This window comes from Anser cygnoides, chromosome 29 (assembly GCF_040182565.1).
Source record: "Anser cygnoides isolate HZ-2024a breed goose chromosome 29, Taihu_goose_T2T_genome, whole genome shotgun sequence".
Classification (NCBI taxonomy): Eukaryota; Metazoa; Chordata; class Aves; order Anseriformes; family Anatidae; genus Anser; species Anser cygnoides.
In genome coordinates this window covers 785,262-797,565 of record NC_089901.1, presented here as the reverse complement: position 1 = coordinate 797,565, position 12,304 = coordinate 785,262, and the positions used below count along the sequence as shown (strand labels likewise).

Below are 12,304 nucleotides of genomic sequence, written 5' to 3'. Positions count from 1 at the left end.
CCACACATCAGGGCAGACTGGGACCCTGCTGAGTGAGCAGTGCCCAGGAGGAGGAGGGCCTGGGCACCATGAAGGATGCTATAGGAGCAGTGGTGCCTGCTCACCAGGAACCAGGCCAGCTTCCTACAGAGCTGCCTTACGAGGACCATGGCCATCAAGAAAATCTGAGTTACCAGACTCAGCTCAGATATGGTGTAACACCTTCCGCACATGGGTGTCCCAGTGTGTAGCTCCTCATTTTCTAGGGCACGGGATAGTGCCCAGAGAGGTTCTGCCAAGGTGGGGTTCAGGGCCTAAAGCACCTGCCCTGTGTAGAGAGACTGAGACACCTGGGTTTCTCTCACCCAGTGGCATGGAGAATCCAGGTAGAGCAAAAGTAACCTGAGACTGCCTGAAGGGTGGTTTTGGAGATGCTTTAGCTTTCCTCTGTAGGGAAAAATGGCATGAGACAGAAATAATGCCACAAATTTGACTTCAGGATGTTGAGACTGGACATGAAGAGAAAGAAATCCCCACCTCTGGCTACCCCAGGAAGAGCCCTGAGAGAGGTTTGAAGGGAAAGGATCTCCTTTCCCAGGGACCAAGGGTCAAGGCCTGGCCCTTGTGCTTGGTGAAACACATCCAGTTTTGCTACACATCAGTGACACCTTCACATTGCCTTTGTCTACCTGTCCTCACTGCCTCCAATGTTCTGCTCTAACGAGCTCCAAGGGAGGCTGTGTCAGTGCTGGCCCTGGGGCGGGGAAACTTGCATCTGACTTGGACTTCTTGTGAGGTTTCTTCGATTGTCTCTCAGTGCCTGAGGTTTGTGGGCTCATCACCAAAGCCACCAGAGGGGTGTTTACAATGCCTTGGGCTGGGCCTCTGATGCTGAGCTGGGCCGGGCTCCTGGGACAGAGAGAGCTCCTGGCAAGAGGGCCCTGGTGCAGAGAGACAGCTCTGCTCAGGAGCAGCTCCTCTGCACAGTGCAGCAGGGCTGGGGGCTCTGACCACACGCGGCATGGGGAGAGGAGAGAAGGAGAGAGGGGTTGAAGGCAGTTGGGAGTGGGAGGATGCTGAGAGCTAACTGCAGGAGAAATCTGCACTGCCCTTGACAAGGTAAGTCTCTGGCTGCAGGGCCATGCAGCTGCAGGTCCTGGAAGGGTCTCCTTCTTGGTGTTGTTTCTGGGAGGGCAGTGGGCAATACAGGAGGCTTTGGGAGTCCTGCTGGATTGCACTGCGAGGTGAGGAAGTCTGGCAGAAGCCCCTTGGAGTGTCCTAAACCAGGTGCCCCCTGGTCATCCCAGATCACCTTGCCCTGGCTGGCCATGCCAGGCTCTGTCAGCTGCCCTGTAGCTCCTGCAGCCATGGAAAAGAAAAGAAGCTCCCAAGCTCCATCTGGTTTGCTGTGCTGTCAGCAAACCCTCAGCAGCCTTCTGCAGTTTCTTCTTCAGTTTTTCAGGGAAACACCTGAATGGGATGGTCCTGCAGCTCACAGAGGGGTGTCATATGGCAGCTAAGAACAGGACTGGTGGGCAGAGCTGCTCTTCTTGGTCTTCACCAAGGGATACTCCCACAGGATATCACCAGGAGTGCACAGGAAGTGTGAGGGTGTTCAGCCACCCATTACCTATCCTAAGCATTACTGGGGCTACTGGGATAAAATAAAGCAAACAAAATCCCTACAGCTCAGCCCTGCATTCATATGAGTTGTTTTTAACAACGAACAAGTGAAGTGCACTTGAGTTTCCCTCATGTTCCTGCTTCCCTCCTGCTGCACAGCAGGAAGGAGCTGTTGGGAGCCCACAGCTACCCATGCTCCCATTGCCAATCTCAGCAAGCACCAGCCACAGCTCAAGCAAGAGAGCTGCATAAAATGTCTTCACATAAAGAGGCTTGGCCTGGGGTATGCTCTAAGGCTTGCAATAGTTCTTCCTCAAAGAAATCTACTCTAACTTTGTTCTGCCTTTTCCTCTCCAACAGACAGCCATGTTCAATGTCAGAAAATGCCCAACATCAGCTCTGTGAGCGAGTTCCTCTTGCTGGCATTCGCAGACATGTGCGAGCTGCAGCTCCTGCACTTCAGGCTCTTCCTGGGCATCTACCTGGCTGCCCTCCTGGGCAACGGCCTCATCCTCACTGCCGTAGCCTGCAACCACCACCTCCACACCCCCATGGACTTCTTCCTTCTCAACCTTGCCCTCCTCGACCTGGGCTGATTCTCCACCACTCTGCCCAAAGCCATGGCCAATTCCCTCTGGGACACAAGGGCCATCTCCTATCAAGGGTGTGATGCTCAAGTTCTCTTTTTTGTCTTCTTCTTTGATTCAGAGTATTTAATTCTAACTATCATGGTCTACGACCGCTACATTGCCATCTGCAAGCCCCTGCACTACAGGAACCTCCTGGGCAGCAGAGCTTGTGCCAAGATGGCAGCAGCTGCCTGGGGCAGTGGCTTTCTCAATGCTGTCCTGCACACGGCCATTACTTTTTCCCTGCCCTTCTGCAAAGGGAACTCTGTTGACCAATTCTTTTGTCAAATTCCCCAGATCATCAAGCTCTCCTGCTCTGATGCCTACCTCAGGGAAGTTGAGCTACTTGTGTTCAGTCTTTCTTTTGTATTTGGTTGTTTTGTTTTCATTGTGCTGTCCTATGTGCAGATCTTCAGGGCTGTGCTGAGGATGCCTTCTGAGCAGGGCCGGCACAAAGCCTTTTCCATGTGCCTCCCTCACCTGGCTGTGGTCTCTCTGCTTGTCAGTACAGACATGTTTGCCTACCTGAAGCCCCCCTCCATCTCTTCCCTATCCCTGGACCTGGTGGTGTCATTTCTGTACTCAGTGTTGCCTCCAGCAGTGAACCCCCTCATCTACAGCATGAGGAATCGGGACCTCAATGATGCCATGAGGAAACTGATGACTTGAGATGTTTTAAAATCAAAAAACAATAGCCCATTTTCTTCTGCATATGACCCATAATGCATTGCAGGGTCAAGGTTTATTCTATAATCTTTTAGGTCATTTTTCATACTCTGGAGAGCATCACCACGAGCTCAGACCTGTGGGGTGCATGGGAAGGAGGCTCAGCAATGGCTGGCCAGTCCATTGCTCATTGCTTACCTGGGAAATGCTCCCTGGGACGTAGGATGTTTTGGGAGAAGAGCAGGGCCCCTTGTGCATTCATGGGAGATGTGGAAAGAGAAACCCATTGCTGCTGGTACCAGCAGGCACATCATAGGCACATAAATGAACACGAGCGAGCACAAATGCCATCAGCTGTTCCTACAAGTCTCCTGAAGGCCAGTGGGGTAGATAGTGTCACAAGGTTAAGTAACATGCCCTGGGAAGGCACCTGAATACAGCTCTGAGATGTGCTTCTTTGAACCGAGGTCCCTGTGACCATTCCTCATGCCTTGGGGCATCTCAGAGCAGAGCAGAGCAGAAGCACTGCAGGGCTGACGTGCTTCCCAGCCTCTGGCAGTGGCTGCAGGAGCCAGAGGGACACTGCAGGCACTTCAGTGCACTGCCCGTGGGTGTGCAAGGCAGGGACCCGTGTCTCCCAACAGCCCCATGTGTATGAGGAGCGCAGGAGGCCAGCTCAGAGATGGATACCTCACAGAGCCCTGGTATTGCCCTGTGTGCCTCCAGAAACAACCCCCAGTGTCTCTGTGAGATTTCTGTCACCCCACTTGCACAGGTTCATTCCAGATGACCCTCTCCTGTATGTCACACTACCGTGACTTTCTGGACTGGGCTGTCAAAGGTTTGCAACATAGAGATTTCTGGGGACTTGGAAAAGGCAGGCATCAAATACATCTTCAGGAAGGGCAAGAAAAAAGATTGACAGAATTGGTATTGTCACCTCTACCCCTGGGAACGTGATGGGGAATGTCCTGCCACAGCCATCTTCAGGCAGTTGGAGGAAACAAAGAAACTGCTGAAACAGAAGGGGAGGGGAAAGAAGGGAACGTGGTGAACCTGGGCTTTAGCAAGGCCTTTGCCATGGTCTCCTGGAGTTTCTCTTTAGCCACATTGGTGATATTTGGACTGAAGAAGGGGATGATGTTGGGGGAAGGCAGGTGGCAGGACATTAGTGGTACAAAGTCCTCCTGCCAGCCAGTTACCAGCAGCACCCATCAGTCATGGGCACTTGGTCCAACACTGTTGATCTTCTTTGTTATCTCCCTTTATGATGGCATGGCACACATTTCTCAATCTTGGTTTCTTAAACATGAGTTATTCTTTAATTCAGTGACTTCTTCACTTGAAGTTCTGTTTGAAGACAGAGGAGGCAGAGGAAGAAGAAAAAAATATGTTGGGAAATATGTTTTGGTAAATGTTTGCATAAGACTATTCACAGAAAAAGCATAATTTGGTTGATTGTACTTGTCCACATGATGTCAATTAAAATAATAATAATAATAATAATAATAATAATAATAATAATAATAATAAACCTATGAGACTAAATCAAGAAAATTCATAGAAAAAAAAAGCTTGTGGCGTTGCCAAAAAAGACTCTTTCAGCTATTACTTAGAGTCCTTTTATGCACAGGTTTCCATTGTTTCCTAGATCAACTTTCATGGCTGATTTCAATTATCTATTCAGAGGTGGTCACTGCCTCCAGGATGTCCTGGGGTAGCCGAGGCATGCAGGTGGGACAAGTGACACAGGATGTAAGGGAACACTTTTGGAGCACAAGCTGGGGGGCATGAACTGAGGCTGGGCCCCACAGGGGCTGTACAGGGCTGCTAAGCACAGAGTCATAGAATGGCTTGGGTTGGAAGGGACATTAAAGATCCTGTGGTTCCATTAGGTTCACATGCACCCAAATCTCAAGCTTGTGCAGCACTGGTGCTGGCCTAGGCCTTTTTATTCAGGTGTAGGCCTTCTTCTACAGCATATACTGCATTGCTCATGGCACAAAAATGCTGTTTCTACACCAGCAATCTAGCGCCTCCTTCATATTAGGTCACATTTCAGTGTCCTTCCTGCTGCTTAGAATATTTTATCTCATGGATGAACTGGACCATTGAGTGTTCTGAAGCCAAATACCATGCTTTATGGTTGTCTTTGTTTTTTCTTTTGGCCTCTGAAGCACAATCATAGAATCATAGAATCATACAATGCCTTGAGTTGGAATGGACATTGAAGATCATCTAGTTCCAACCCCCCTGCCATAGGCAGGGATGCCCCCCACTAGATCAGGTTGATAAGGGCCTCATCTAACCTGCTCTTGAACACCCCCAAGGATGGAACATCCACAACCTCTCTGGGCAATCTGTTCCAGTGTCTGACCACCCTCTGAGTGAAGAATTTCCTAGAATCATAGAATCATAGAATCATAGAATCATAGAATATCCCGAGTTGGAAGGGACCCATAAGGATCGTCAAGTCCAACTCCAGGCACCGCACAGGTCTGCCCAAAAGTTTAGACCATGTGACTAAGTGCACAGTCCAAGCTCTTCTTAAATTCAGACAGGTTTGGTGCATTGACTACTTCACTGGGGAGCCTGTTCCAGTGTGCAGCCACCCTCTCAGTGAAGAACCTCTTCCTGATGTCTAGCCTGAACTTCCCCTGCCTCAGCTTAACACTGTTCCTGCAGGTCCTATCACTGGTGATTACGGAGAATAGGTCCCCTGCCTCTCCACTCCCCTTCACGAGGAAGTTGTAGACTGCGATGAGGTCGCCCCTCAGCTTCCTCTTCTCCAGGCTGAACAGGCCAAGTGACCTCAGCGGCTCCTCATATGTCTTCCCCTCTAGGCCCTTCACCATCTTCGTCGCCCTCCTCTGGACACTCTCCAACAGTTTAATGTCCTTTTTGTACTGTGGTGCACAGAACTGCACACAGAGTAGAGTGGGAATTACCATTCTCATAGTAAAAAAAAAAAAATTCTTATATCTAAATTAACCTTCCCTCTTTTAGTTGAAATCTATTACAACTTATCCTATCACTACACTCCCTGAGAAAGAGTCCCTCCACAGCTCTTCTGCAACCCCCTTTTGATATTAGAAGTCTGCTATAAACTCCCACCAGAGCCTTGTCTTCTACAGGATGAACAACCCCACCTCCCTCAGCCTGCCTTCATAGGAGAGGTGCTCCAGCCCCTTAACCATCTTCATGACTCTCCTTCTAATAGTTCCATATCCTTCTTGTGCTGGGTGCACCAGAGCTGAACACAGGGCTCCAGGTGAGGCCTCAAGAAAGTAGAAGGGGAGAAACACCTCCCTCGCCCGGCTGGCCACATTGCTTTTCATGTCCCACCCTGGTTCTGTCATCCCACAGGGCAAGGGAGAGGGAGCTGACAGCCAAGGGATGCATTTGGGTGTTGAAGGTGGGGCCCAGCAGAGACAAGGAGTCAAGGCAGGGGGGTGGGAGAGGCCAGGAGAGGCAGCCCAAGGGGTGGTGCTGCTTGTGAGGACACATTTGTGCCAGCAGCCTGAGAGGGCAGCAGCTGTGTGGAGTCGAGGGCAGGCCAGGAAGTGCATGCCAAGAGTGCTCCTGCCAGCAGAGACAAGGCTGGGGCTGAGGGCAAGAGGAGAGGCAGGCCCAGGGCAGGGGACTGCAAGGGCACTGCTAAGCTCCCTGCCCCTGCAGCAGCCGCACTGGCCCTCAGAAGATGTGCTGGCCAGCACGCACTAAGAGGTCCTGGTGTGCATCAGAGAGCAGCAAGGAGGGTACTGGAGAGGGCCGGGAAGAAGCGGGTGGCAGAGCCCCATGCAGGGGCTGGCTGGGGATCCCCTCTGGAACAGGCTCCCCAGGGAAGTAAGTCACTGCACCAAGCCTGTTGGAGTTTAAGAAGCGATTGGACTGTGCTCTTAGTCGTATGGTCCGAATTTTTGGGTAGACCTGTGTGGTGCCAGGAGTTGGACTTGAATGGACATTCAATGTCCATTCCAACTCAAGGCATTGTATGATTCTATGATTCTATGATTGTGCTTCAGAGGCCAAAAGAAAAAACAAAGACAACCATAAAGCATGGTATTTGGCTTCAGAACACTCAATGGTTCAATATGACTCTATGGTGAGGCAGTGGAACAGACTGCCCAGAGAAGCTGTGGATGCCCCATCCCTGGAAGTGTTCCATACCAGGTTGGATGGGGTTTGAGCAACTTGGTGTGGTGGGAGGTATCCCTGCCCATGACAGCAGGAGTGGAGTTAGATGATCTTTAAGGTCCCTTCCAACCCAAACTATTCTATGATTCTGTGTTACGTTTAGGTGCTGTAGCGTTCATGCGTAAAGGTTGTGAGAAAGTGGATGCTGAGATGAACCCTATGGTGCAGAATTGTGCACATGGAAAAAGGATAATGTTAGACAGCAGCTTTGCAGTGGTGGCACCCATGTTGATTTTGCAAGGGACGCCTTCTACCCCACTGAGAAAAAGACCCACTACTACCATGATGCCTTACTTGCTTAGAAATATCAGTCAGAGGTGTTGCAAGGTCAATCACAAGTCATGCCCATTGGCCTCCAATACATCGGTGTCGGTCTGGGCCTTTTACTGCAGCACGATCTGCATTGGTCATGGCACAAGAAAGACAGTTCTTTCACCAGCAATATACAGCCTTCCTCATGTTAGGCCAAAATTCAGTGCCCTTCATTCAGCTTAGACTGTTTTCTTTATCCCATGGCTGAACTGGATCAGGTCTCTTTGATAATTCTGAGGCACAGTGCAATGCTTTTTGCCTTCTGCCTCTATAGCACAATACATATGACTTTCCTTAGAGAATTGACCTGACCAAAATAAAACATTAATTAAATTATTAATTCCTTGGCTGAAAGGGGACAATTTCCCAAACCAGGCCAAGCTCATGGATACCATCACAGTCACTTGAAGTGACATGCTTTTGAGTCTTTCAGCCTGAGTTTGTCACAGACAACCCAAGGTGATTCATGGATGTTTGGTTTTCTATGAAGAATCAGGAAGAGTTTCTGTTTCCCAGTGACCATTTCAGCTGTGGGTCAATGCACTGATGGCAGTGGAGGTGCCCTAGGATGCCTGTCCAGTTCCATCTGCAGCTCTCAAAGGTCTCTGGTCTCTTGCAGGTCCTCTCTGACAGCTGCTAGACCCAGGGAAGTGCCTCAGGTGCAGCAGGACCTCTGGGGCTGGCACTGGTTTTTTTTGGTTGGACAGCAAAGTTCTGCCTGAAGTCCTGGAAATTTCTCTAGTATTTAAGAAATAGAGTACCTACTCATCACCTGAAGTAATTCAATCCTTTCCATAACGTGTCACACAATATGTTGAATTTCAGTCATCACAAAATGTGAATTTGCAGGATGTGTATTCATTGCAGGAAAAGAAACACCAATCTCCCCCGCACTTGCACTGCCACTGGTCTGTTGATAATGATCTGCATTTCATCTCCATAATCTTCCAGGTAATTCCTGGTCCTGATTAACTGGCCATGTAAGAAGTCCCCTTTCCAGATGCCTATCTGGGCCTATGTACTTCCCATTGTTCTGCAGATATGCCCACCCCTAGTTCTTTGATCATTCTGATCCCTCTCACCTACCCAGTTACTCTTTGACCTTCAGGGAGTTCCAATTTTCCCATCTTTCAGCAGTCTGTCCAATTGTGTCCTTAGGCATCTCCTCAACTCTCTTCATATTTGTAATTTTCTTAAAATAAGAGAAACCTCTCAGGTGGGAGCTGGTGCAAAGGGGCAGTGACATTCAGCTGCCAATTTTAGTGGAGAGGGCTGGTGTGAGGAAAAGCGATGTAAGGCTCGGGTGTTCAGGGAGAGAAATGGTAGAGCTGGGAAGTGAGGAGCAAGGTTGTCCTTGGATGCATTGTCCAGCATCAAGAAACTGCTTTTCTTAGGAGGAAACCTGGATCAACATCAGTTGGAGAATGCCCTATCAGTATTTGCCTAATAACAAGAGCAATGAAAAACATCTGTAAATCTGAAAACTCCTTCTTTATCAAGTGCTCATCAAAGTCTTCCTTCTACTGTACTCCTGAAAATTCACTAATTAGCTTTACAAATTTTGAAAAATTGAAGTAAATTGTCAAAATAGACATGTCTTGCTAGGGATTTCCACATTCTAGTAATCTCATGGTGTATTTGTTGCTGAGTACCTCAGGTACTGCAAGGAGATTGGAGAAATCTCTCAAGGAGCTTTTTGGTGCCTTTGCCTACTGGCTCCTCACAACCCTTCCAAGTGTTGCAGAGCCCTCCTTAGCCTGAGGGCTCCTCAGGTTTGCCTTTTCCTTTGGGACACTCTACCTTGGATGGTCACTCATTAGATGAGGAAACTCACCGCCCACCCAGACTCGCACACTGTCCCTGGAATTCCCCTGACATCTCCTGGCAGCTCCAGATTCCTCTCTAGGTTGTCATTTACCATCATCCCCAGCACCACTGGGATACTCCCAGGCAGATAAGTCAAAGGCCAGTTATTGTTTGCTGGGGCATGTGCAATCAAGAAGGCAGATCCCACTCCAGCCCTTGGTCCTACTGACGTGTGGAAAACAGACTCCACAACCTGTGAAGTTGTAAAGTAGGTATGTTTATTCAGCACTGGGCAGCATGGGAGGTAGTCCCACCACAATTGTGCGCACCCAGCACAGTAAATTCATCTTGTATTTATACAGAAGGGGTTACACAGGTAAGGGAACACCTGTACATATTCATAACCTCTCCCTGAAAGGGCGGTCTTTATTACAATGAGTTCTGAGAAATCATTTCCGTTGTCTCCACCTTTAACTCCTCCAACTGCGCACACGCAGTGCCTCCTGGTGATCGTGGGCTGGGGTCTTCAGGATGAAGGCTGTATGTCTTCCTCATGATCGGCCAGGGTCTTCAGCCACAAAACTCGTCTAAACCGGTTCTTGCTTAACAGGAATGTGTTATCTTCACAATGGCCTGGGCTATAGAAATCCCTTATCTTCCAGAGCTATCCTGTCTCAGTCCTGTCCTTGTGATTAGTTTACAATATGTATAGAAATTCCTTATCCTCAAGGGCTATCCTATCTCAGTACCTGCTATAGTTCTATAGTTGACCCTTTAGCATCTATTCTTTAGTTCACTACACTGATCACTCTGGGGCTCCGATCCATGTTGAAACACAGAAAAGCAAGAGGCATGTTCAGGGAGCAGCTCCTTGGGTGTATTCCTGACCAGGTTTAGAAGAGGTGTGTCTAGATGTGACAGAGATGCCACTGTAGAGACCACAGGACTGTCAAAAATTACAAGAGATGTGAGGGCTAACAAAAGTGAAGGGCACAAGAGGAGAGCATGGACTTAAACAGAGAGCAGCAGTGAAAAAGCCACGTCCTGCTGCTGGCCATGGCCATGCCTCCAGGGAAGCAGCAGCCCCAACCCGAAGGCAGCAGAGAGGCAGAGCCCAGCGGGCAGTGAGGGGCAGCCCTGAGGGCCTCCGGGGCTGCTCCTCCATGTGGCAGCTGGGCTCTTGGCCTTGAGCTCCTCGTGCGTGCTGGGGCTTCTCCCTCAGCTGCAGAAGAGATTGGAGGAGATGGGACATGAGACCAGTAAATTTCTGTTCTCTTTTTTATTGTCTCCATCTGCAAGAGAAGCCCAGTTCTATAAGTACTTTAGAGGATTGGGTCCAAATTGAAACAAAACAAAACAAAACAAAACAAAAACAAATAAACAAACAAAAACCATTAAATATCAGACACTAAGAATAACATTGAGTCAAATTCACAAGCTTTAGACAATACTAAGAAAGAAAGAAAATTAAAGAAAATTGTCGGAAAAGTTTATTTCAGAAAGCGTCAGTGTCCTGATAGGATTATATGCCCATGATTAATGTTGAAGAAAAATGTGTGCAAATACTTTCTTGAAGCATGTATGCAAAGAGTTTCCTCACTGCGTCCTTGAGCTCCAGGTTCCTCATGCTGTAGATGAGGGGGTTCACTGCTGGAGGCACCACCGAGTACAGAAAAGACACTACCAGGTCCAGGGATGGGGAGGAGAACGAAGGGGACTTCAGGTAGGCAAACATGGCAGTGCTGATAAACAGGAAGACGATGGTCAGGTGAGGGAGGCACGTGGAAAAAGCTTTGTGCCATCCCTGCTCAGAAGGCATCCTCAGCACAGCCCTGAAGATCTGCACGTAGGACACCACAATGAAAAGAAAACAAGCAAATGTTAAAAATATACTAAACACAAGTACCCCAACTTCCCTGAGGTAGGCATCTGAGCAGGAGAGCTTGAGGATCTGGGGGATCTCACAGAAGAACTGGTCCACAGCATTGCCTTGGCAGAGGGGCACTGAAAATGTATTGGTAGTGTGCAGGAGAGAATAAAGAAAGCCACTGCCCCAGGCAGCTGCTGCCATCTTGGCACAAGCTCTGCTGCCCAGGAGGCTCCCGTAGTGCAGGGGCTTGCAGATGGCAACATAGCCGTCATAGGCCATGACAGTGAGAACGGAATACTCCGCTCCAATGAAGAAGACTAAAAAGAAGACCTGTGCAGCACATCCTTCATAGAAGATTGCCCTGGTGTCCCAGAGGGAATTGGCCATGGCTTTGGGCAGAGTGGTGGAGATGGATCCCAGGTCGAGGAGGGCGAGGTTGAGGAGGAAGAAGTACATGGGGGTGTGGAGGCGGTGGTCGCAGGCTACGGCGGTGAGGATGAGGCCGTTGCCCAGGAGGGCATCCAGGTAGATGCCCAGGAAGAGCCCGAAGTGCAGGAGCTGCAGAGCCTGTGTGTCTCCAAATGCCAGGAGGAGGAACTCACTCACAGAGCTGCTGTTGGGCATTTGCTGACTTTGGACACAGTTGTCTGTTGAAAAGAAGGTAGAAAAAAGTCACAAGAGACTTTTCTGAGGAAAACCTATTGCAAGTCTTAGAGCACTGTCGTCCCAAGCCTTTCTCTTTGCAAGAGAACCTTTCTGCAGCTCTCTTGCTTGAGCTGTGGCTGATGCTGTCTGAGAGTGGCAGAGACTGGGAGAAGGGGCTGCTGTGGGCTCCAGAGGACTCCTTCCTTCTGTGAAGCAGTCGGGAAGCAGGAACATGGGGGAAATGCAATTTCAGTCCACTTATCATATCCATGAACTTTTCAGTGTTGTTGCAAGGAACTCATTCAATCACAGTGTAGAGAAAGGCAGATTTTCTTTTGCTTAGGACAACAATCACACTGTTGTGTTTCCCAAGAAGTGGAGACAGCTGAGAGCAGAGAAGCCCCAGTCCAAGTGCAGATGGACAGAATCCTCACCTTGTCCCTGGGGTCTTGAGCAGGATCTCAACTCTTCCCTCTTCTCCAGGGATGCAGAAGCCTCACTCCAGCTACCCACAGAGAGCCATCCAGCAGCACAGACATGGTCTTAGCATGGAGCCGTCTTCTCCTTGGAGCACCTG

The 12,304-nt window shown here is 49.3% G+C and overlaps 2 protein-coding genes across 2 annotated transcripts; one reads left to right on the top strand and one right to left on the bottom strand.

Annotated features, from left to right (window-relative positions):
• The first annotated feature begins 2,222 nt into the window (after positions 1 to 2,222).
• Positions 2,223 to 2,900, top strand: LOC136787352 (olfactory receptor 14C36-like). Its single transcript, XM_066984532.1, has one exon. It carries the CDS (start codon positions 2,223 to 2,225, stop codon positions 2,898 to 2,900), a length of 678 nt encoding a protein of 225 aa, XP_066840633.1.
• A 7,834-nt stretch (positions 2,901 to 10,734) lies between these two features.
• On the bottom strand, positions 10,735 to 11,469 carry LOC136787351 (olfactory receptor 14C36-like). The gene has a single exon (XM_066984531.1). The coding sequence runs from the start codon at positions 11,467 to 11,469 to the stop codon at positions 10,735 to 10,737; it is 735 nt and encodes a 244-aa protein (XP_066840632.1).
• Positions 11,470 to 12,304: the final 835 nt, after the last annotated feature.